The following is a 25,413-nucleotide window of genomic DNA, read 5'->3' as shown; positions in this document are numbered from 1 at the left end:
ATCCCATCCAGGAATGCAGTTGCTAATTACTGGTGTTCCCTCAGAGGAAGCCCAATGGTTTTGCATGTCAGGGAATATGATTTGAATACAACTATTTCAGGAATAAATTTAAAGGTCTTTTTGGATTCTTATGTAAATGAATGTGTAGAATCCAAGGGGGTTTCTTTTGGAAGGCAAATGAGATGATTAACCTGAAAAGCTTTATGATGATTCCATCATGTGCTTTTACTGAGGGGGAAAAAAAAGGGACAATTTTACCTCTTTCAAGTCGTTTTAAGTATTTCTTTTCTTCCAAGGGGGAGTTCAGTGATTTCTTTTGCTGTTGCTAACCCAAAGCACAGTGCACATGAAATGTGGATAGGCAGATTTTGAGCTGGGATTTATAAATTGCCATAAGAAGCTTGCATGGGTGTTTTAAAGTCAACATAACCTTTGGATGTAAAGCCAGACTTTGGATTTATTAGTATTAGCAGCAGTCAGATTTGCACAGCTGAGTCTTGGCTGAGCTTAAAGGTCTAAGCAACAGGCATGGGAGATGCTGGAGCCTCAGAAGGTGCTGGGTTGCCCATAGGAAACCCATAGGTGGGTGAGAAGATGCAGTGACATGAGGAATCAGCTTTCCCCATGCCATCACTCTATGGAGGACACAGTGGTCCAAAACCTCTTGCTGCCCTCTGCATCCATCCAGCCTTGCATCAGGTAGGACCCAGCTCTTGTCTGCTCAGGAGGAGGACACAGTCTTCTCCAAAGCTGTAAGCAGAATTGGCATCTTTAATGTAAAAATCATTAGATGGGGTATAATTAATGTTCCTTATTGCACATTAACATTAACCAGACTCAGGCTGCAGGCGTAATTTGCTTTGATTAGATATTTGGCTTTAAAAATTAGATTTATCCCAACCTCTACACTATTTATTGGCCTGTTTCCCTAGCTGTCCATTAGCATATGGAGCCCTTTTCTCTGCTGTCTGGGTAGATTAGGTGAAATTAAAGCAGAGTTAACCTTCCTGTTCCCTACTGCCCTTCCTCTGTGTCAGCTCAGAGGATACACACCATCTCCAGTGTGGACATACCTCTGAACTTTCTTATGCCAATCCTTTATCCATAGCGGGTCTGCAGGTCCTTCAAAGCTTCCCAAGAGCCATACAGACCTCAATCCCTGAATTCAGATTCTTTGCAGGAAGGTTTTATTCTCATAGGCTCCTTTTGCAGCCTCCCAAATGTCTGTGGACCAAGCAGAGCATCTGTGCATCACTACGGGTTTATTTTGGGATGCTTGTGCAGCTCACCCTGTGATGAGCTGGTGCCTGCATCCCTTGCTGGCAGGACCATTCCTTACCTGGTGGCTGAACATCCCCATTGGGAGTGAGATGAGGAGATTTGGTCCACATGGGTTTTGGCCATGGAGCTCCTATGTTTCCTTGGAGAAGCTGGTGCCTTCCCCATTGCCTCCCATGCTTGGCAGTACTGTAATTAATGCTGACCCTGCAAGTGTGACCTGCATCAGGTCTCCCTGGCAATGAGAGCCCTGAGGAGTGCAGAGCTGGAATCACAGCAGGACCGAGCTGGCCCTGGGGAGATGAGGGGAATAGGGAAGAAGCTGCAGCCATACACTGGGATAAGGAAGAAGCAGCAGCAGGAGCTGCCCTTGCTCTCCCCACATAACCCCTGCTGCCACAACCCATCCTTGGGGTTTGAAGTGATAAACTATTCCTTTTCCTTTTCTCTGCTCCATCAATGTATGTTGAGTGACAAAATGCAGAGGAATCCTCTTTCTTGTGATGTTGTCCCTGCCAGGACTCATTGCTTGAGTGTGACTTTATCCTAGATCCATCCAAGCTGGTCACCTTAGCAAACAATGTGCAAGTCTGTATTGACGCTGATGCTTTCAGCACCTCCTCAGGCATAAAAATACAACCTGTGTTCTACGTCTTTAACCAGAATATGCAGGATTTCCTTTCCCACTGATCCCTTTCCCTTATAATTGCTTTTTGTTTTCCTCTTCTCTTTCTCCCATTGATTATTCATTTGTTTCTCACTCCGATCTGCACCTGATGCAGCCACAGCTCCTTCCCTCCAGCAGTGAAGATCTCTATTCCCCCTTGTCACTGCATGGGCAGTAGCTCACAGGGCAACCTGGAGAATGCAGGAATAGATGGAGCTCATTTAAGTGCAGGGCAGGTTGCTTTATTATGGTGAGGGTTTTAAAGACCAGCATGGGGAGAAAAAGCATTCCAAGACCCACAGAAGACAGCAAGGGACATAATGAATGGGATCGCAAGGGATGTTTCCTTACTCTCTTGAGGTTGTTTCAGGTCTGTGGGTACCAGACCTGGTGTGAGAAATTTACAGTGAGAAATCAGTCAATTGTCCTTATCTGGTTTGTGCTGAATTCATCTTGCTGCTGCCAAAGCTCAGCCTTCGGGAGATGGCTCTGAAGGTCTCTTACCTACAACAGGGAGGGATGTTTCAGCTTGTGGTTCGAACAAATACTCCAAATCCCCCTATTTTCACTCATTACTGGGACATTAATGGTCATTGCAAAGCCACAGGCACGACCTGGTGGCGTGAAGCTTCCTTTTCTTTCTATGATGGAAAGGAGCAGCACCCACCAACTGTGCCTTATAAACATGCAGTTTGTAGGACTGTGAGACAAAGCCAGACAGATGAATTATTTAATGCTTTTAGAGGATGCAGCTCACAGTTTCTCCTTGCTTTGGCCTCCTTTAGGGTATCAGTAAATTGATCTTAATTAATTTCCCTCCCTTTGTTGGAGTGAGCAGTGGGCACCGCCAATGGAAACCTTCTCCATCCATGAGCAGATGCCAGGGCTCCTCCATAGCTCTGGAATTGGGTGTTAAGTGCTGAGGGTTGAGTTCCTGTCATTCATCTGGTGCCTTTTGATTTGCATTAGTACATCCAGCCCTTTGGGAAGCACAGAGCTAGCTGTTTTAATGGACAGCCTGGGAATGGTGGTGGTGCGGCACTTCTGAGGCTGCTTTTGGGATAGGCCATGGACGTGGATGTCAGTGAGACCTGGATGCAAGCTATAAGGGGGTTTTGTGAATCTTCCTTGTTTCATGGTAAATAAGGGGCTGAAAGAGCTGATATCAAAGCTGGGTCCCCTCTGGCTTCAGGTTATGACACCAAGAACATCAAGACCCCATCCCTTGGACTGGGTCAAACCCCAGCCATGTCCCATGTCTGGCCACAGAAAAGCAGAGAGATCCACCTCCCAGTGATACTACAAGTCTGAAAGGCAACAGCCATTCCAGGCAGGAAGGGGTCAATCTGGAGTACCTGCTTAAGAAAGGAACACTAAATCCACTGAAAAATAGCCTGCTATGGATGGGAAATGCAGTCCTATTCCAAGGGGAACAAAGTGGAATGGCTTTAACCTGCCAGAGGGGAGACTGAGATGAGCTCTTAGGCTGAAGCTCTTCCATGTGAGGGTGCTGGTACAGGGTGCCCAGAGAAGCTGTGGCTGCTCCATCCCTGGATAATGCCGGATGAGCGTTCAGGTCCCTTCCACTCTGATCCTGTAATTCCCAGGTAATCATTAGTGGATTTAAATGCATCCACAGAGCACCAGTGGAGTTTGTTTTAAGCCTGTGCTCCTGCTCATCAGGCAGCCGAGTCAGCTGTTATCACATTAATAAATATCCCTGCTTGTTTGCATGCTGGTGGAATGCACGCTGCAGGAAGAGATGACGGTTCCTTGGGGGAATAACGTCAGATGCCATCAGAGCTGCCAGCTGGGAGGGGAATTGGATTGGAGCCTGCCAAACTGGGAACAGTCCAGTGGGTCCATCCCCACTGAACCCTTCCAGACAGTAAACCCAGGGACTTTCCCATTTTACATAGCATTGTAGCAGCATCACAGTAAATCCTCATGGAGAAATATGTCCATAAATGCCCTATGGACTAGTCTGAAGTAGGAGAAGTTCCTGCCCTGAAGACTGATGGTCTCTCTCTGTCTCTCTCTTGTATCATGTAGTTTTCTACTAGTGTTCTCCTGCCTGGTGCTGTCAGTCTTTTCGACCATTGATGAGTACCAGAACAGCTCAGAAGGGGCCCTTTACATCCTGGTAAGTTGCAAATGAAGCCTTCAGTGAGGCATTAAACCAGACTCAAAGCAGCACAAAAACCTGAGGTTGGGGGTGTTTGACTGAGGCAAGGATTTAAACTGTTGCTTGTCAAAACAGGACCACTGGTACTTGTAGGGAAGCAATAGGAAGAATGTGAAAAGGAGGAATCAGGAATAAACTAAGGATATTTTTCACCCTTAAACCTTTCTTCCTAAGCTTTTTCTTTTAATCTGCATTTATCTACAATGGCAAAATACTGATCCCAACTGAAAAGCACTTTGATGTCAAGCAGCTTCCAATATTAAAGCTGTGGATGCTCTCCTTAGGGAGCAGCTTGTGGAGCTGCCTCCTCTCCCACACTACAGCATCCCTGCAACTATTTGATCCTCAAGCTGCAGAGTTTAGTTCCTTAAATAGCCTGGCATCCCTCACACTGGCAACGTGGCTCCTGCCATTGGGAGCCAGCAGAGATCCTGCACACACCGCCAGGCTGCCAGATCCACGTGTCCCCTTTGCTTTTGTCTGTCTTCCTCTTCCTCAGCCCCTGCCCTACATCGACATCAAAAGGTGCTGCAGACTATGTAGGGCTTTGTCAGGTTTAACACATGAAAGCTGGGGCAGGAGCTGCTATAAAGAAGTTGGAGGGAAGGGAGCATATGGAAGGTGTTTGGATGGTGATGGAAGGAGCTGTGATGCAATGATCAATGTGCTTACTGGGCATTGAAGGGTAAAGGATCTACACACTCCTGCACCAGACAGGCCAGCACATAGGGACAACCACGCTGATTTCACAGGGGAAAAGCTCAAATTCCCTGCCAAGAGTCATAGGATGGACCAGCCAGTGATTCCCATCTCTGGTCTCCTGTGCTGCTCAGCATTAACCTAGCCAAGTCCTGGAGGTTAATGGTGAGGAGATACCAGGTACTCCTCAGACAATATGGGAAGGTGTAAAGCTTTAGTTCATGGCTATAACATACAGTACCTCCCACTATCCTAGGGGAAGGTGACAACAGCAAAGATCTGACAGTGATTCAAGCCTGGGCTCTCTAATGGTACAGGCAGCTCTGTGATGTGTTTTGAGGTGTTTGGAGGTCAGGCTATGGGTCTGTGCTCTATTCTGGAGCCTGCTCCTCATGGTGCATCTTTCCCCACTAACAGCACTGTCTCCCTTGCAGGAAATTGTCACCATCGTGGTGTTTGGGGTGGAATACTTCGTGAGGATCTGGGCTGCCGGTTGCTGCTGCCGATACCGGGGCTGGAGGGGGAGGTTAAAGTTTGCCCGCAAGCCTTTCTGTGTCATCGGTAAGATAAACTGGACATATTCTGAAGGAGCCTTTAAAACCCTTCTTCCCAAACTTTTCCTTTTTCCCAAACTTTTCCTTTTTCCCAAACTTTTCCTTTTTCCCAAACTTTTCCTTTTTCCCAAACTTTTCCTTCTTCCCAAACTTTTCCTTTTTCCCAAACTTTTCCTTCTTCCCAAACTTCTTTTATCTACATTTATCTTCAATGGACACTGATCCCAATTGAAAAGTACTTTGATGTCAAGCAGCATCCAATAGGAAAGCTGTGGATGCTCTTTGTTGTATCCCAGTCATCACTGCCAACTGCCCACAGCCATAGGGAGAGGGTTCACGCAGGAGAAGCTCAGTGTAGGGACTGATATCCTGCAATCCTGCATCCAACGTCACCATTGGATCTCTCACAAGCCATTGATATCTGTGTGCATCTCACTTTGCCTTCCCTCATGCTGATGAGCTGCCCCACAAGGGAGTTATGAGACTTAATTAATTCTTGTTTGTAATGTACTTGGTGATCCTCTTGTGCAGCAGTTCTTTGTAATGGGGTAAGGAATGGGCAGGGAGGCTGTGCCATTCCCTATGGAGCTTGCTTTCGGATGTCCAGAGCTCATATGCGTGATTTTAGCTTGTTTCACACAAAAGCACTCTTATGAAACTTGCACAGAAAACTAGGGAAAGAGGGAGTTTAAGGGATCATTTTGAATGTAAGATGTATGGATTAAGGCTTTTTTTCTTGGACTTCCTTTGTCCTTAAGCACCCTCTGATGCTATAGTGGACCTCTAGATTTTAATTCCCCGTTTAAATGGGGGAATTCCCATCTCCAGACAACTCTGAGTCTGATAAAAATGAGTACGCGTTTTGCAAGGATTTAATCCAGTTTAACAGTGTTAACACTGAAACATGTAAGAATTCAGGCTTTGCAGTATTTGACACTCATCATTCCCATTTTTATGGAATAAACAATCATCATATGGAATGATGAGTGTGGAGAAGGAAACTAGAACGTCCATAACGTGTGCAGTGGCTCCTTTCACATCCAGGTTATGACTGATGCTATGTCCTTCCAGCACAAGTTATAAGTGACACAAGATCACTTCAATGCAGAGCCTCCAGCTGCCAGTGGCAGTAGGAGTTGCCATCCCATTTGTTAGGGGCTCAGCAGCATTCCTTCAGCTTTCAATGCCCTCTCTTTGTGCAGACATCATGGTGCTGATCGCATCCATCGCCGTGTTGGCGGCAGGATCCCAGGGGAATGTCTTTGCCACCTCAGCACTCAGGAGTTTGAGGTTCCTGCAGATCCTGCGCATGATCCGCATGGACCGGAGGGGCGGCACATGGAAGCTCTTGGGCTCTGTGGTCTACGCACACAGCAAGGTGAGTCCCCAACAAGGACATTGAGTTGCCCTTCATGTTTTTCCCCCACCAAAGACACCTCTTTGGTTCCCTTCTTCACCCTCAACCTCTCCCAGGCCTGGGGGGATGCGAAAGATGCTGTAGATAACATGGGGAGCAATGCAAAATCAGATACATAAGGTTTGATGGAGCTTATGTAAAGGAGAGAAGGGAGAGATGTTGAGTTGTTTGCAGGGAATATCTTGAATGTAGAGACCACCTGCACACTGATAGAGCTCATTTCAGAGTCAGCAATTAGCAGCAGCCTCATTAAGCACATATGGTGTTGTGAGCTCTTTGTCCAGGATGCACATCAAAGTGGATGAGTATCTGAAAGCCCATCCTGTGAGCAACAGCCTCTCACAGACACCCTGAGTGCCTCTTCCCAATGTAAGGCACCTTGGCCTTTCTTTGGATTGGGAAGAGTTTGTTGATTGTTTTGTTTCCTGCTGCCAAATGTAGGAATTTAACATTTCTCCTGTTTCCTGCACTTTTCCCCCTAAAAGCTTTGCCAGCTTATCCAGAACTGTGTAAAAATCACAGGGCATTTTTGGGTGTTTTTCACTCATCCTTGCATTAACTTCATCCTAAAATGCTCTGAATTCTGACTTAAAGCTTCCCTGAAACTGGGGATATATTGTACCCAGATCCAGCTGTGTATCCACTCCCCAGTTAGTGGAAGGGACCTGCCCTAAGCAGAGTCCTGAGGGATTTGGGGGTTCCCATTTCAGTTTTAACCCCACATCCTTGGGTGAACTGGAGAAACTGCATTATTTTCTGCTTAGTCTCAGTTCCACATCTTGAAATAATGAGGTTATTACCACTCAATTTCCTTCTCTGTTTGCTGTATGTGTTTAGATGATGGGGATTGTCCCCTTTGCATTAGCATCTCCAACCAAAGCCTAAAGTAATGCAGGGGAAGTTCAGATCCAACCACAAGCAACGCAGCGTTTGGAGATAGATGCGCACCAAGATTGCAGTGATTCTTTTCTATCCCTTAATGTTCTTGCAGGAGCTGATTACTGCCTGGTATATTGGCTTCCTGTGCCTCATTCTGGCCTCTTTCCTGGTATATTTGGCCGAGAAAGGAGAAAATGAGCACTTTGATACATACGCAGATGCACTCTGGTGGGGTCTGGTAAGTGATTTTCATAGAGCAGCTGCTGGTTATTAAATGTCCATTAACCCTCCATCTTCTATCACTTACGTGAGGAATCAACTTAGGGATTAGTTAATATTTCTATTAAATGGCTTCAGGCTGTTTAATTTAGCTCTTTTCTTAAATAAACCTCATAGAAAACGTTAAGAGATCCCATTCCTTGAATTGCCTGGAGCAGCAAGGAAGCTGGAAACTCACGTGCTTCCAGCTGTGGGATTTAGCTCTGTCGTGACAGTAGAGACAGGTGGGATAAAGAGCCCACAGGTGCTTTGATCATCATTTTGACATGTATTTAAAATTGAATCATTTAGAATGATCCTTGGGTAACACGCTGCTAAAGACACTGCAATACATGTTATAACATTAATAGGATCTAAGTACCAGACAGACTTCAGCACTGAAAGCTCTTCCCTTTCACATCTTGGCTGACAAAGGAGGAGAGGGCAATGCTTCTGGTTTGCTCTGGGGATGCGTGCGCATGTGAATTATTGGATTACCCGATTAACAAGGAGAATTAATGACGTTCTAATCTCCTTGTGTTATTGTTCTTCTGCTCCGACACTGTGGCGCTGGTTTGGCCTCGATTACAAAGCATGGAGTGGAAAGCCCAGATCTGATCAAATCCCAATAACAGGCTTGGGGTGGAATCGGCTGATCAAGCAGCTCCTCTGTTCCAACAAAGGGAATGAAGCAGTAAATTGCTTTTCAAGGCCCTTGGTGATGACAAATACAAAACCAAAGCCTAATTTGACATAACTAGAAAATAAACAAGGAGGAAAAAGTGGTGACCCATATTTAGATCTCTGTCTTGGGAGAACCATGGGCAGATTTATCCCTACTGCTCCCCAGGCTGTGCAAGCCTTTGGTGGAGAAGCTCTGCTCCCTGTTTCAGGATGTGGAGGTGATTGTGTTGAGAAGCTCAGAGTAAATTTGGAGTTCCATTAAGATAAAGAGGTTTTGTCATTGTCCAGCTCCTGGATGCAGTGCAGGCAGATGTTAAGAGATGAGCAACCTAAGTCAAACTGGAGGTTCAGGAGCTCATCCCTCAGTCTGCTTGTGGGGGATCCAATCCTTGTATATATATATCAGAAAGAGCTTGTAAACCAACTTTGCAGTGATTATGGAGGGAGCATTGCTTTGACTTTGTGTTTCAGTCAGGAGTAGCCATGTAGCTGCATTTTCTAACCACTTTGTCAAACTGGCATCTAATTGATAGGGCTTTTAGTGGGGCCAATTAAACAGCGCTTTGGGATCATTCTTCCATTTGTATAAAAGTGATTTTATTCAGAGCTGAATGCATGAGGTTTCCAGAGCTACATCAGCACAGTGTCAGCTCCCATCCCTGGGACTGGCTCTGTCTATGGGGGTTAGGGATAACTTTCCACTTGGCACAGTGGGAGCCAGTTTGGGCAGATGTATCCAAGATGTTCCCAACCAGATCATCTCTCCCTGCCTTGTCCTGCCAATCCCTGGCTCTGCAAATCCTCTTAGAAGCCCTGGGGGATACCCAGCATAGAATCATAGAGACTGGTTTGGGTTGGAAGGGACCTTAAAGCTCCTCCAGCTCCAACCCCTGCCACGGGCAGGGACCCCTTCCACTGGAGCAGCTGCTCCAAGCCCCTGTGTCCAACCTGGCCTTGAGCACTGCCAGGGATGGGGCAGCCACAGCTTCTCTGGGCACCCTGTGCCAGCACCTCAGCACCCTCACAGGGAACAGCTTCTGCCTAAGAGCTCAGCTCAGTCTCCCCTGTTCTGGCAGGTTAAAGCCATTCCCCTTGGCCTGTCCCTACAGAACCTTGTCCCAAGCCCCTCTCCAGGTTTTGTGTCAGTCCATAACAGTGGGAAAATGCATCTTTTCCTGCAATTTGAAATGCAGAGGATTCTTTGTCTCCAGCAAATCTCTCTGCTCCTTCCCCAAAACACACAGCAACTTGCCAACATTCTTTTGGTGCATTGCAATAATACTTAGGAGAGAAAAAAAAACCCATCCCTAAATTAGGTTGCATGAAGCAGCCATAATTCATCCTGTCGGTATAATATGCTGGTTTTAAATAGGGAGACCAGCTAATAGGCACTGCTGGGAAAATCAGGCATAAACAGCATCAGATCTTTCTGCATGCAGTCAGCTCTGCCTTCCTCCATGAGGTGCCGAAAGGGAATTTGGGGGAACGGTGCCGGTTTGCTTCCCCTGCCGAAGGCACAGCCCCATCTCCTGGGGGAGGCTCCGAGCTGCCGCAAGCCTCTGCACCAGCTGGCAGCTCTCTGTGTCCGCTGAAGGCAAGAAAATGCTCCCAACTGGTGTGAAAACTCATTGCATTGAGGAGGAAGGCGGCAGCGCTGTCCTGGCCATTGGGAAATCACTGCTTCCCACAGAGGTGCCCATCAGAGACCGGCTTGGGTGGGAAGGGACCCTAAACATCATCCAGCTCCAACCCCCTGCCATGGGCAGGGACACCTTCTATTAGAGCCGGTTGCTCCAAGCCCCATCCAACCTGGCTTTGAACACTTTGATGCTGTAAGAAGTTTGTGTGGGTTCAGTAAATCTGACCAAGGGCTTGGTGGTGTTCTCCTCCCTGCAGATCACTCTCACCACCATTGGCTATGGGGACAAGTACCCGCAGACCTGGAATGGGCGGCTGCTGGCGGCTACGTTCACCCTCATCGGTGTCTCCTTCTTCGCCCTTCCTGCTGTAAGTGGAGGCTGCAGCATCTTGCTCGGAGGGTGTTGAGCTCGGCCCATGTTGTCCCGAGCCCCTGGAGCTGGTGGCAATGCAACAGCCACATCCAGTGACACGAAGCATCCAGAGATCTCCTGTCTGCAACAGCTCTGTGGGTTTTGAGTCAAGAGAAGAGGGGAAACCCTATCTGAGTACCCACAGATTGGGCAAGCGAGATGAAAGCTCCAGATTTGGCTCTGCACAAGTATTTATTGAAGCAAAACCAAAGCCTCCTGCAAAGGCTGTTCCTATGGGTAATGTCCTTCCCACGGACATCAAATAACCCAGAACAAACCTTTGGATGGAAATCTGGCTGCAGTGTTTAAGTAAAAGCTTAGCAAACACCCTGCTAACTGCAAATGTTTGTTCTCTTCCCCAGGGCATCTTGGGTTCAGGGTTTGCTCTGAAGGTTCAAGAGCAGCATCGGCAAAAACACTTTGAGAAGAGGCGAAACCCAGCAGCGGGTCTCATTCAGGTGAGGCTCACATCCAAAGAGACTTGGGGGTATCTCCTCCTGGTTTTGGGGGGGGTTTAATAGTCTTTTAGGTGCTGGGGAGGAGATAGGCAGGTGAAGAATGGGGCTGTGTGTGTAAGGTGTGAGACAGCAGCTGGTGACTAGTCTTGTGTGGGAATAAATGCCAGGAAATCAGCCATGGAGAAATAGCATCCGTGGTAGGAAACAGAACACAATCCAGCCCAGCACAGCAAGACAAATGCATTCAGAGAGTCTGGTTTTACCCAACTTTTTCCCCCTCCCTCCCCACCAAAGAGAATATTTATACTGATAGAAAGTTACAATTAGGAGCATTTCCTTCGTGGTAGCAGATGTCTGTGCAGAAGGTTGGTCTTGGTGTGTATCTTGGAGACGTGAAATTAGTCATTTTACATTCCCCTGCTCCTTTCTCTCTGCATTTTTTAACTCCCTGATGGGCAGCAAAACCTATTTGCTGCCTAACTTCAACCTGACAGTGGGTGACTGGTACCTACAGCACTTTTAGCTGGGCTCACATAGTCAGAAGCATGATGGTACCACCTTAGATCTGGCATGTATTAAACCAAGCAAAAGGAAGGTCAGACCCATCCCATCACAGAAGGGAGGACTCAGTGTTGGCCAAAGGCTATAAAACCAAGGGCAGTGCTGTCCATTCCTGGTTCACAGTCCCACTATGATCCCCTCCATAGGCGGCTTGGAGATTTTATGCCACCAACCTGTCCCGGACGGACCTGCACTCCACTTGGCAGTACTACGAACGCACCGTCACCGTCCCCATGTACAGGTACCTCCTTCTCCCTCTTCCACCACCTTCCTCATGCCACCGCTGTCTCCATAGTTATTTTTGTTATCTGGTTATACAGTTCCGTTTATTACCCATTTTTGGTCAAAAAAGTTGATTTCGAGGGCCAGTATATACTTTTTCTGTTGAAGTTTGGTTTTTTTTGGTTTGTGGTTGGTTTTGTCTATTTCTTTTTGACTTGATTTTAATTTCCCTGTTGGTTTTTTTTCTTTCCATGTCTGTGTGTGTGTACATGCTCTTCTTTTCACCTTTATTTCTCCACGGCCGCTGGTAGTTGCGTTGTGTTGTGACAGTTGCTGTGCCCAAGGGTGAAGATCTCCCTTCCGAGCTGCTCTGGATCATAGGTAAACGCTGTCCTTGCCCTGTGTGCAGCTCCTCTCACCTACTCGGGCTCTCCTTGTGGCTCCAACTGGTTTCTTATGGTCCTTCTGCCTTTCAGCAAACTTCTGTCCCGGCACTTTCCCTGGGTGCATTTGACCTGGGTCCCCTTTTCCTTTCCTTATTATTTTGCTAAGAGGACGAAAACCAAATCAGGATTCAATGAGCATTTTCCCATGTCTTGCATTGCATTTATCCATCATGAGAAAGACCGGGTTGGATGGAGCTTGGAGCAACCTGGTCTACTGGAAGGTGTCCCTGCCCATGGCAGGGGGTTGGAACTGGATGAGCTTTAAGCTTCCTTCCAACCCAAACCAGGCCGTGGCTTTATGATCTGTTGACACAAGTAGGGAAAGACTGTGGCTGTGATGGATGATGCTGGTAAAGCACCGCTGTGTTTTAGCAGCATCCATCTGCCTTGCTTTAAGGGGAGGTAACTCGTCATCATCCCCAGGCAGCTTTTTCAGCTGATACAACACAAGTTAGAGCAGTGCTCTGGGAATTCACAGCCTCTTGGGATCTGGAGCTTCATGGAGATGAGGACAGTCTCCTGCCATGCCTCACTGCTCCCTGGGATGCAGGGAAGCATTGCATCCCCCGGGTTATTCTCATGGTTGGTGGCATTGAGGCAGAGGCTTCTCCAGAAGCTAAAATGCAAAACGTTGTTGTTCATTTTGCACTCCACGCTGTCTGCATCCCCTTCTGGTGTGTTTTTAGGAGCTAGTCACGTTGTTGTGGTCAGTGAGTTTTCATTGGATCCATTCCCAGTGTGTGTCTGATTGCTTCTTTTTTTTTCCCCTTAGAGATTTATGAACCAGCTTCAAGATTTTGCCTAAAAAAAAACCCCAAACCAAACAACCACCCAACAAAACAGAGCAAAGCTGTTTCCGATAGCATTAATCTCACCCATTGAAACTCCCCCATCTCACTGTACATTAGCAGCACTGGCTGTGATCAGCTATTGGAGAGGATGAGGATGGCAGCTGGTCCAAAGTCCACTGCAAACTGTAGGAAGCCAGAGGGTTGATTTTGGGGGACTTTGCTGGGTTTTACTGCTCTTTGAAAGACTGAACTTACCACACAGCCAGACATACAGTGACACCTTTTGCATGAGGGTGTCCTGGGGTAATTACCTGATGCTTAATCCACTTGTTAGAACCTGTATTTCCCATGGAGTTAGTACACAGGAACAAAAGCTGAAGAGCTGCAGAAGAGCCTAAATAAAAGCTTTAAGGAGGAAAAAGGGCAGAAATGCAGCTTGGTGAAAAGCCCAGCTCTCCTGAATGAAAAGCCAGGACTAAGCTGTAGCAGAGTGGCAGCAGTTTTACTGGTTGGGTGCTGCTCCAGGGTCAGACCCAAGCAGCAACATCACCCTGCGCTTTCCTAGGCACAGGTGAATTTGCTCTCCCAGTTTCACCTTTAAATACCAGCTCCTGTGTGTGTGCAGATGAAGTGAGCATCACCTGGGAGGGTGAGCCATGGATGCATTGGTGGATTCAGCTCTTTGGCCAAATTGGCTATTTTTACTAAGAAAGCAGATTCTGTTGAATATATTTTAGATGCAGTCAGATAAATTAAGGAAAACGTTAAAATTGGGGTAACTGTATGTTCTGGCTTCAGCTTCCATCAGTCACACTGTGCATCTATCCTTGTCTACCCACTTCACTAAGCCAGCTCTGCACTGGTGCAGCCAGAGCAGCACATCAAGCCCGGTGCCGCATTAAAGCGATGGCTGCAGACATGTGGCTGCAACACAAAGCATGATTAGGAAGTGGGTTGGAAGAACACAGTATCCCCATGTCCTTCCAGAGTGCCAGGGGGTGATCTGCAATCATCACTACCTTGACACCCTTTCTGCTCAGCTTTGTGCTGCTTATCCCCCATAGCAGGTACCCCGTGACTTGAGCTTACTTGTTTTCCCAAGGCATCTCCAAAATGACTGGCTGCTCGATATGAGAAAATCATTGTACATGCCTTGGAGGAGCTCACGTGTCTCCAGAACATCACTCAAATCACTGCAGTAGAGTTAGTCTCACTCGTGTGGGGAAAATAAGGTGGCCCCTTGAGAGAAGCTCAGATTTCATCTTGAAATTCAAAGTGTGGTAGAACCAAATGTGAAATAGGTACAAAGCCGCTTTATGTACAGGTATGGTTTGAGCTTGTAATGCTGCCAGACACCATGACCTGTTTTGCATCAGTCACTGGATTTGCTGGATGAAAATTGCTGTTTATTGTCGCTACTGAGAACAGGGCCTTGATCTCAACTATGTTCATATATTGGCTTTCACTAAAATACTGGCACATCCAAGCCATCATCTCAGCTCAAGGTGTCCCTGGCTGATGGGACCGAGGGCTTTGGATGTCCCATGAAAGGCCTCTTGGTGGCCCCCCTATTTTCCCTGCTCTTTGGTGTTCATTTGCTTTCAGAGTGAGGTGCCAACTGCCTGTCCCCAAGGGTGACATGAAGGTGACACGGGTGCTTCTGAGCAGGCTCAGCCCAGCTCCGTGCTCACCTCTAAGCCTGGTTCATATGCTAATTTTCTTTATTCTGTTTCTTTTCCCCTTTCCTCCACCCCACCTTCCCCCATCCCTCTTTTTCTTTCTCTTATCCCTTTGGTTTTCTTGGGTGAAAACACTTGAAAAGCACGCAAACGCAAACGTACGGTGCCTCCAGGTATGAAGTGCATGTGACCCTGAAACTGTGTGTCATGTCACTCCTTGTTCTTCGTTTGGGACTGTAACATGCAAAGCTTTTAATTGCAAAAACAAATGAAGGAAAGGAAAATAAACCTCCGAAGAGCAGTTTGTTCAAAGGAATGAGTGAAAGCCCAACCCAGACTCCCCATCCTGCTGCCTACAGACTAACCCTATGCACCTCCGTGTATGTTTTAGCTGCTGGTACACACACGTGTTGGGAAGCCATCTGCCAAAATGATGATTTAAGGAAGGAGAATGGGAGAGTGCTTGATAAACTTGGTGTTTTAAGGTTATTTCGTGATGGTCTTACCAACCTTCTCTGATTCATACAGTGTTTAATGAGAAAACATCCCTGTTCATACTCCCATTTTCCCTCTGCCATCACTCCTGTGTGTTCCCCTTTCTCCAGCCCTCTGCTCCCATCCTTCGTTGTGTCATTTGTCTCACTCCATGCTGTAGGAGCTGTTTCCACCAGGCAACTCTTGGTTTGCTGAATTTGCTGGGTGGTGGCACCTTGGGATGCATCAGTGGTAGAATGGAAGGAAAACACAGTAGTAGCTGTGCCTGATCTGAGGACAACAACTGGAAGAGAAAGAGATTGGAACAGATGGTCCAATCCATTCTGAGGTTGGACCAGGTGATCCTTGAGGTCCCTTGCAACATGGTATTCTACAAATACTAAAATGAAGCAATCAATTTCTGCCAATAATGCAATCTGATTTTTGGGAAAGGGATGTCCCATTTCAGCAGGACTTCTCCATTTCAGTTCTTTTCTTCCCAGACTGACCAGTTATTCATTCTGGGACTTAACCTTTTGGGGTGAATCCAAACGCAAAGACCTGTATATGGCTGTGTAAGATTTATGATAAATAATATTATCTTGGGTTCTGTAGAAAAGAGTAGGTTTGAAAATCACAGGTATGTTTTAGATGAGGTTGGTGTCTGAAGGTGTAGTCAAGTCAGTGTATCAGATGGGGAATAAATGGCTTGCATTTCAAGACTGGGGGCCAACCTCTGTTCTTAGAGCAATTTGAACTCTCACTAGATTCATTAATGCTCTCAAAACTGATGCGATTTAGTGCCTGGTTTCCTAAACCTCGTTCCAGTTTTCACAGATGCAAGTTTTACAGCCTTAGTAAATCACACTTAACCACTTTATGGGGTTAATTTACAGCAAATTGCATCAATGAATTGCATTTGTAATATTTTAAATGCACTTTTCTGTTGTGCTGAACAACAGCCTGTTTGGAGAAATGGACATTTTAATGCTGCAGGGAGTGAAGTAAGAATGTGCCACTTCCATTTCTTATAATAAAGGAGTTTATAAGTTTCATGAATGTCCTTGGTTATGAAAAATAGCTTAGGTTGGAGACATAAAGTCATTGTCAGGGTAAAAATTGGCTCCTTATAGGAACTCCAGCACAGCATGGAGACTCATTTAAGTCACCATTCCATTCCAGCATCCATCTCCTTGTCACCATCTTCCTAATGGTTCATACTGGGACTGTTCAAAGTCGTCATCATTGTTTCTGTGTATGTCGTGGTGTGTGTGTGTGGTTCTGTGTATACTCCTACCCTCTGTTGTGTGCTGCTCCCTCCTTGTGTTGTGGGGTCTGGATGATGTCCTGGCTGGAGGCATGATATCCCTACTGTCCCCAAGTGCTTGAGCCTTATCTGTGCTACCAGGAATAGCGAATTTGCCTTCCCTTTGGATAGGGGAGCTGGAGGTAGTGTGGTGTTTGTGCTGTCCTGGGAGGGGTGATGGAAGCTGGCGACTCGGAAGCGTTGCTGTGGTGTGTAGCATGAGCTGTGTGTGTTCCTGTGGCGTGCAGATCTTCTCACCTAGCTCCCCTTTAACCAAAACTTGCTTCCCTTGCTAACAAGTGACACATGGACCAGGAGGAGAGAGAGAAAACATGAGGTGCCCCAGTCCAGAGGTCCATTCTCCATGTCTCCAGAGGGCACAGTGGCACACAGGGGTGCAGGGTGCCCTCCATCAGTGTTTCATAGCAAAGCTCAGTCAAAGCACTGAGCAGATCCCTGCCTTTTCTCTGAGGTTCTGATGAAATGGTGCAATGCAGTAGCTGTTCCCCAAGCTGCTCTCTTGTAATGACAGGTTAGGCTGAGCATTTGATTCAAATTGAATTTCAGGTCAAGTACATGGATGAGTTTACACCCATTTTTAATCATTGTTTCAGTTCAATATTGGGTGTTTTTCCACCCATCACCCTACCACAGAAACAGTGAATTTCTGTGTTTCCTTATGTGTCTTTTTACCTTTGCGTGGAAGCATCTTTGGTGGCCAAAGAGATGCCCACCTTCAGCACAGTGTACACCTGTGTTATGCAAAGGAAAGAGCTCCTTTTGGGATCCCAAGTCCTTCAATCCACTGAGCTAATGAGCTCTGAGACTTGTATCAGTGGGAGCCCTGGATGTGTGATCCTGGCCAGAGAAAGTGGGGCTGTTATCCTGAATGTGGCCATCCATGAGAAACTAATGCACCAAAGGAAAGTTGTGCACCTTTCATTAGCTGCTAAGTACACTTTGTGCTTGACTTTATTCACCCATCTTGGAAGGAACCTGCTAGCCCTGCGATGGGTTTGAAGGGAGGATTCAGCCCAGCACTCATGTGCTGCTCCACTGCACCAAGGTCAGCTTCCTCCTGACTTCTTGAGTGAAGAGAATCATTAATTCATCAGATCAGGCTGTGCTGTCTGGATGGCAGCAAACAGAGCTGGCCATGGGAGCCGAGCCAACGTTTTCAGGCCTATTTTTACTCGTTTTCTCCATTCTTAGGATTGAAAGATGTTCTGATTGCCTCAATCTTGTGAGCACCAGGTCTGCCCTGCTGAACAACTGGGCGGTTGTGTGAGGATGAGTTTTATGATGCAAAGAAAAAGCTTTTCCAGTTGGGGTTTTTCTTCACTTAGAGGAAAACTGAAACTATTAGTCTCATAATGGCTGAATAACCATGGGCCTGAATATCTCTGCCTTTACTTTACAGTAAGCAACAGCACCTTGGCCAGGACCAGTCTGCGAGCACTTGTGCTCCTTTCCTTCCAGTCCAAAGTTGCCATTTTAGGCCAGTTTGGGTCATTCTTGCTCTAATTAAAACCCTGGTGGCTCATTTTCCAGCAGAGCCATATGTATACACTGCCCTGGGGTTGTGGCTCTCTGGGCTATGGTCCCAACTACGAGGACTTAGTCTGACAAGGGCACACTGGTGGCTTAGAAAGGATTTTGCAGCAAGTCATGGGATGAGCCCCATTGGCCTTAAGCCTGAATGCGAAGTCCCCAGGTGAGCTTTTAAGTAGGCGCTGCTCTTCCCAGTCATGCGCAGCGTTCTCCATCCTCCCCCCAACACCTCCAGCTCATCTATCTCCTGGTTGAAAACCTGTGAATATCAATGTTACATATTCATGGAGCAAGCCCCAGTCTCCCAGGGCCTGAAGGAAGAATCTGAAGTGGATGTGGGAGCTAATTCAATGGCATAAAATCACTATAGGTGACAGGGTGTTCATTTATTTTACTTTTTAATTAACCAGGATTCCCATTGTCAGGTCCTTCCTAAGAAAAGAAGGAAACCCATCCTTCCTAGAAGAAAATGATACATGGTTTTGCCTTATTATGGGGCAAAACGTGGCATGGACAGTAGGGAACTGGTTGAACTTGAGCCCCGGAGCAAGCTGCTCCCAACCTCAGTTCCCTGTTTTCTCTGGCCCTAAAGTGCTCCTTCCATTGCCAGGAACAGCAGGGTTGAGTTTTCCCATTTGCCTCCAAAACTGGAGCTTCTCTCCAGTTAATAAGAGCCAAAGTGCTGACCTCCACACAGAGCAATGCCAACTGATAGACTGCACATGGTGAACCAGCTCTCCTGCCAAAACACCATGATGCTGCTCAGAACCCCTGGCAGCCGCTTGTGTTTTGGGAGGTCCCAAATCCAGTGGTGCAGACAAGTTTCTCTCTCTCTTTGCTGTCACCCTTTCTCTCTTTCCCCACTGCTCTGCCTTAGGACACTGTTGGAAGTAGCAGCCAAACCCCTCTCCATCCTTCCCGAGCTGTCTCCCAGTTGCGCTTGGTGGCACTAAGCTGGTTCTAGCTGAAAGGATGGGGCAGCAGGGGAAGGTTCCAAGATGGGAGGCTCTGAAGTCAGCTCTGGTTGGATATTAATGGTCTTTATTTTCTCCCTCTAGACTAATCCCTCCTCTGAACCAACTGGAGCTCCTGAGGAACCTGAAGAGCAAATCGGGACTGACATTCAGGTTAGCAGCAGAGTTGACAGTTTGGAAAGCACCCACTTTGCAACCTTTTCCTTTTGTTTTCTTTCCTTTTTATTTAGTTTATTTTTCCTTCCTGCCTTTTGCATATGGACAGCCTTGAAGATGTGAGAGGTTTTGGCAGCTGGTCCCCCATAGGTTGTTCAGTGACCTCCTCCCCATCCCTCTCCCATGCTGTACATTAACTTCTTCAGCCTAACTTGGCTCTGGAGTAATGCTGCAGTGCTTGACTGAAAACACTAAGTTGTATTTACAAAGGGTCTGATCGAGGTAGCATTCCCAGTTTTCCTCTGACCTTTATATTCTTCACCACCCTCAGAGAAGACTCAGGCCCACGGTGCATTACTTCATTCTCCATCCCCAAAAGCAGGCAAGGTTGTAGTGGTGAGAAGTATTTGCTGTGGCAAGGTATACATGATGGTCCCAGAAGGTCAGGAGCTTCAATCTGTGCTTGGGAGGGGTGATTCTTGGGGGTTTTAAGCAGGCAAGGCTGCCCATTTGGGGAATAGGGAATCTTCTGGGAGACCCAAGGAGGGATGGAGAGGTGCTGGCCATGCCTGGTGGGTATCAGGGCCAGCTGGGGAGGTGTGGGATGGGACCTGCCCTGGGCTGTGTGTCTCTGCAGAGGGTAGAGATCTGTAGACCCAAGGCAATATGTGAGTATTTGAGCTAGTGACTGAGGTTGGGTTTCCAAGCTTGTCTGAGCAAGGAGCAGATGCTGGAGGGTTATTTTGGTTTAGTCTCTGCACTCTGCTGCATTCAGCTTAAGGAAGAGGGGAGGGGGTCTGTGCAGGTCTCAGTGGTCACTGATGGATGGAGGCAGGGCCAGGGCTGGTGCAGCATCACTCTGACAGTGAATCAAGCTCCTCCTGCCCAGGTCTTCCTGCAGTCCAGTTTGTCCCTTATTCTGTCTGGTGAGAAGCACCCTGATCTCTCCCATGGGGCTGCAGGGGCAAGGCTGCTCAGGGACCCAGATTAAATGCAGTTTCCCAGTGTGACAAAGCTGTGAATCAGAGCAGTTGGAGGCAGAGCAGGTTCTCCTCGTTGCTGAAGGGAAATGCCACCAGGATGCCTGGTCGTTGAAGGTGAGGTATTTACTTCAGTGTGGCCTTAGCCTGGCTTGCAGTGTGGTGCCTACCCTTTCACAGGCATTCAGCTCATTTTGTCCTCAATGTCAATCAGATGGTTTGGGATCTCAGTAGGAAATAATGTACTAAATTGTGGCATCCCACTCCCTCCATGTAGCCTTTGGCAAAGTAGCTGCCAAAGGCTATGGAGGCAGAAACCCCACCTGGGGTGTTGGGATGCCAGGGCAGAGATCCATGCTGACGTTCCCCTCCCAGCACCATGTGTTAGCACTGCGGCATGAAGCCGTGCATCGAGAGATGTGACATGAGCTCCATTCCAACGGCCAGGGAGGAAAAGCACCAGGGTCCCAGGAGCTGTTCAAATCCTTCCCTATGTGCAGAAACACCTCAGGGCGGTGCATTCCCAAAGGAAGGGGGCTGCTGTCTGAGCCCACAGGAGTCCTCCTGTGCTCACACAAATCACACAACCGTCGGGTGTCTCAGTCATGCGTAGGCACGAGGATGGGTTGGGATAAAGTCTTCAACCCTGTGCGTTGTATGTGTCTTCTCTGAGGTTGTGTGAGTCTCCAGTGATCTTCTGTCCGGGCCAGAAGCTCCAGGAATTAAGTGCTCCTTTCCCTTTCTTCTGTCCACAACTTTCACTCTAGTTGTATTGTTTGGTATTGTCCTTTCGTTATGTTTTAACAGTGAAGCAACAACGTCTTTTGCCACCTGACACCATGCTAATGTACTATTGCTTCTGTTTAAAGGAAAGAGCAGCAGCCTGAACCATCGCCAAGGTCTGTATCACTGCCAACAAGCCATCCCCATGCATTACCCGTAGATATCTATGTACGTGTGTGCGTGTGTGTACCATGTCGTGGTGCCATCGAGGGAAGCATTCTAGGTATTAACGTGCTTTTTCTGTGCTGTGGCAGTCCAATGTATCTCTGTGTTTGCTGGACCTTAAATCATATCTTCCTTCCGGTCTGCCTTGGGCTGTAGCTGCGAGGATAGTGAGGCTATGGGGGCTTAGAGAGAGCATTGGGCAGCACGGGCAGAGCTGGCAGACACTATCTGGGGTGATGGCAGGGCTTTGGTTTATGCTGCTTTATTTCTGTTTCGTTGCTGGAGTCGTACCTGAAGCAGTACAACGAGGCTCGATGGGCACCGATGGCTGGGTGATGCTTTGCCTGTGTCTCCATCACCCGACGCCGTGATGGATGGGAGTGACATGGGACCACGAAGCCATCACCATGTCACCAAGTTAGCAACTTCTCCTGAGCTCCTCTTGCTGCAGGGCCCTACATTGGGCTGCGTGGACCTGCTGCTCCGTGGGACACAGGAGGGCTCTCTGACACGGCACGACGTTGCATGGCAGAGATTCCCTTTTCTCCAACCCCTTTCCCTTTGGCCTCACAGCCTCTGGATGAAGCTCGGTCCCTGCTCCGTCTTCCCTCCATGCCTGGAGTCCATGGTGCAGAGCGTGCTCAGGCGGGCGCCCTCTGAGACGTGGCGAGCACCTTCCAAGGCCAGCCATAAACCTCACCTATGGGAGAGCTTTTCTCTATTCACATGTCCCAGGGAAAGCAGCAGGGCTGGGATTTGGGGTACTCATCAGATACTTTTCATCCCCTTAGAACTCCCTAATTCTGGTATTTTGTGTCCTATATTTTCCAGTTCTTTTAATAAGTAATTCTGAGACTGAATCTCAGTTTTAGTCTCGGGAGGCAGGATGCGGAACTGATGATCTGTGGAGATCATCTCCTTGGCTTTCAGGTCTTCCATTTCATATCTCAAAACGTAGCTTACAGCCTAATATTGTAAATAATATGTTTTCCAGAAGCATAACTGGAGCCTGGCATTTGCAGATGAAACTTTCTGCTGTGCCTTTCAGCTTATAAGAGGCCAGAAACTTAATTTTGCCCTGGCTTAAAATCCAACCAAAGATATCTGGGTTGATACGGTGCTGACTAAAGGAAGGAAGATTTCATCCTTCCTTCCTTTCCCCTGGCCCCCACTCATTTTTCTGTCTTTCATTTGAGCTTTTCCTTTGCAAGCAGAACCTCTGCAGTACTCCAACCTCTTTCCTGCTAAAGAAACCAAATCTCCAAGATCATGTTTCAACTATCCAGTTTATGTTATTTTTCCCTCCATGGAACCTCATAGCTAGAGCAAAGGCAGGGTCCATCCAGCTGTATCAAAGCAGGGAGCATTGCATATAAAAATGAGACAAAACCTCTGTGCAACACAATCAGCTCTATAGCTGAGGAAGTCTGAGGACCAATGTTAGGGTCACAGCAGCCAGCATCCCTGCAATGACAGGCACTACACTAATTTCCTACTTTCAAATCTCAGTCCTGTCTTGCAGTGCTCATTTTGACCAGTTACAACACTAGGTTTGATATAATATTTCTTTATAGATGTTGCAGGTTTTTCCCTGATCATTTCTCACATTGCTTTCTTGATCTTATGCCACAGAAGGAAGTAAAAAATAGCCTTTCACTGTCCTTTTTCAGAGTATTTACTATGTGTAGCTCCTTCATCAGGGTCATTCCCAAATGCTGCTTTCCTGCTCCTGCGGTGTATCTGTCTCTTTGGGCACTGATGGGTTTTGTTGCCCTCTGTTGTAAGATGCTAATCCTGAGCTTGCTCAAACTGAGGGTCTGCAGTTGCTGTGTATATGACATTAGAGTACTTTCCACATTGCTTAGTTCAGCTGCCAAAGCAGAACCAAAGCTCTTTCCTTCCGTGTTTTGTTAGGGCAACATCAGTTCTACCTGTTCCCCCTGCCCTTTTCCATCTGACAATGTCTTAGAGTTCAGGAAGGAATTTTGCACCTCCAGATATTCAGGGCTCCCCAAATCACCTATTTTCCCAAACAAAAGTTTCTGGATCTTCTATATTCATATCCCAAATCTCCCACCCACTTTTAGTTCCCAGCAGCCTCCCAGTGATGCTCAGTGTGTCATCCTGCCCTTGGAAAAGAAAACTCCTCCTGTTCCTCAGCCCACCCGCCAGTTAATCATCCAGCTGATGCCCGTCTGTCGCTGATGACTGTTCCACTTGGGAGACTCCTTGGGATGAGCCGTCTCTCATAGCAGACCCCAGCACCACACTTCAGCTGGTAAAGCATTTGTCACTTTCCATCAATGTAAGGAAACATAGTCTTGGATCTGGAGATAGCTGGATCTTCCCGTTCTAGGGATGTGCAGGGAATGGCTGATTTCCTATATCCCTCTTTCCATAACTGATGCACCACAAATTCCTCACAGCAGACAGAATAGAAACAGCTCTTTCCCTCTTTTGCATCTTCATCTATTTTAAGTTAGAGAAGGGATGCTGGTACAGCTCATGGAACGTGCTGTGCAAGGCAAGCATTGCTTTGCAAGGTCAGGGCACATCCCAAATGCCCCACAGCCATCAGGGTCTTGCCCATGCACCAGCAGTGATGCTGCCCTCTGACTCTGGAGCTGCTGCAGCTGTGCTTATTTCTGCCCAGACGGCACTCAGGGAGCTGCTGCCCAGGATGGGAGGAAGTGAGGAGGTGATGGGGTTAGCATGGTGGAGGTTCGGGGTCACCTGGAATCACTCGGGTGGCTTTAGATTTGGTGTTGTAAGCCAATCTGAGAGACAAGTTACATCCTTTCTCTATTGATTCTGCTTTGTTTTCCACCATGAGCTTGTCTGCATCCATCTAGGGCTAGGAAAGCACTGTGCTGACCTTCTTGGGGGGGAGCAGGAGCTCACCTCCCCAGGGCATGGAGCCCAGGCTCTGATGAGCAGAAAGATGCTGGCCTTTTTCTACATGCTACCAACCTCTTTCTCCTGTTTATTTCCCTCCCTCCTTTTGCTTACAAAGCCTCCTCTGTTGCCTGTCACTTTGGGTGCTGTGTCCACCCTGTCATCTGAAGTGGTTGCTGCTTTCATGAACAGTCCGAGTCCTCTATGCCCCATAACCCCAAGGAAGGAGGGATGCTCCATGCTTTTCTCACCCCTCCTGCTGCAGAAACCCAGCAGATCAGAGTAATAACGGGGTTTGATTACTCCTATATTAATCTGGCTGGAAATTCGCTGTGGCATCTCATTTCTGTTTATTTTGTCTTCTGATTGTAATGTCAAAAAGACAAACATATGGTTAGCCAGGACTACGGAGGCTCCTATGTGAAATGTGTGCTTCAGATGCTCTGTAGCAGATGGTCTGATAAACATCTGAAGGTATCCGTGGCCACATTTCTTCCTCTTGCATTTTCCAAACTATGATTTGGTGAAAAGCTAAAACTTACTGAGCCAAATGATCAGAATAATGCATTTATAACAGGGGAAAAGGGTTCCAGGGAATTGGGAAGCTAAAACTCAGATTACTTTGTCCAGCATGAGGTCAGTCCTGTAGGCACAGAGAGGAACCTCTTTGCAAGGTTGTCCTCAGTTGTGGTTTGTCCATGCCCTGGAGGAACTCAACAAGACCTTGGCCATTGAGTGAATGCTGGACTGGGCCGCCTTGTAACGTGTCTGTGTATCTGTGCGTATATCTCAGTTTCAGTGTTTGTGTATGTCTGTCTGAGATACACACCACATGAATATCTCTTTTCAGGGGTGTGATTAAGGCTTTTGTATGCACTGGAGGATGCCTTTGGTTGACTCAGTGGGCCCCTACTCATCCAGCCTAGGGTGTCTGAGGTGTCGCTAACCACTACTGCCCATGGAGAACGGTATCAATCACAGGAGCCCTATGGGCCATGTTAGCCTGGGTTGGCTTTTGACCGTCTAACTCATTAAACTGGTGTCAGAGACTCATGCTGGGACTGACAGTAATCTGGAAATAATCAGTTGCCTTCAGGGGAGCAGATTATTTGCACAGAAGGGACTGCAGCTTTCCATAGGGACTGCAGAGGAGACTAAGAAGAGAGTGACCCCCGTGTCTCCCTCAGGCTCTGCATGCTGAACATCCCATTCCCACACCGCGATGCTCAGACCCCAGCTCCAGAACAGCCCTGGTAGCACCAGCAGTCCCTGGGGATGCCTGGTGACTGCGGGGTCCCAT

At 47.5% G+C, this 25,413-nt stretch overlaps 1 protein-coding gene across 5 annotated transcripts in view; it reads left to right on the top strand.

The window, feature by feature from the left end:
• Positions 1 to 25,413, top strand: part of KCNQ2 (potassium voltage-gated channel subfamily Q member 2) — a 61,579-nt gene that overhangs the window by 17,444 nt on the left and 18,722 nt on the right. For 4 of the 5 annotated variants that reach the window (XM_034066809.1, XM_034066807.1, XM_034066805.1 and 1 more), the window contains exons 2-11: positions 3,998 to 4,088; positions 5,264 to 5,390; positions 6,586 to 6,761; positions 7,792 to 7,917; positions 10,518 to 10,628; positions 11,035 to 11,130; positions 11,838 to 11,932; positions 14,973 to 15,002; positions 19,219 to 19,287; positions 21,140 to 21,169. In XM_034066809.1, the coding sequence (XP_033922700.1) occupies positions 3,998 to 4,088; positions 5,264 to 5,390; positions 6,586 to 6,761; positions 7,792 to 7,917; positions 10,518 to 10,628; positions 11,035 to 11,130; positions 11,838 to 11,932; positions 14,973 to 15,002; positions 19,219 to 19,287; positions 21,140 to 21,169 (951 nt within the window). The remainder of the gene's footprint in view (positions 1 to 3,997; positions 4,089 to 5,263; positions 5,391 to 6,585; positions 6,762 to 7,791; positions 7,918 to 10,517; positions 10,629 to 11,034; positions 11,131 to 11,837; positions 11,933 to 14,972; positions 15,003 to 19,218; positions 19,288 to 21,139; positions 21,170 to 25,413) is intronic. The other variant, XM_034066808.1, reaches the window with a different exon arrangement.

This window comes from Melopsittacus undulatus, chromosome 10 (genome assembly GCF_012275295.1).
Source record: "Melopsittacus undulatus isolate bMelUnd1 chromosome 10, bMelUnd1.mat.Z, whole genome shotgun sequence".
Classification (NCBI taxonomy): domain Eukaryota; kingdom Metazoa; phylum Chordata; class Aves; order Psittaciformes; family Psittaculidae; genus Melopsittacus; species Melopsittacus undulatus.
The sequence above is the reverse complement of the archived record's forward strand: the minus strand, read 5'-3'. Positions and strand labels throughout refer to the sequence as shown.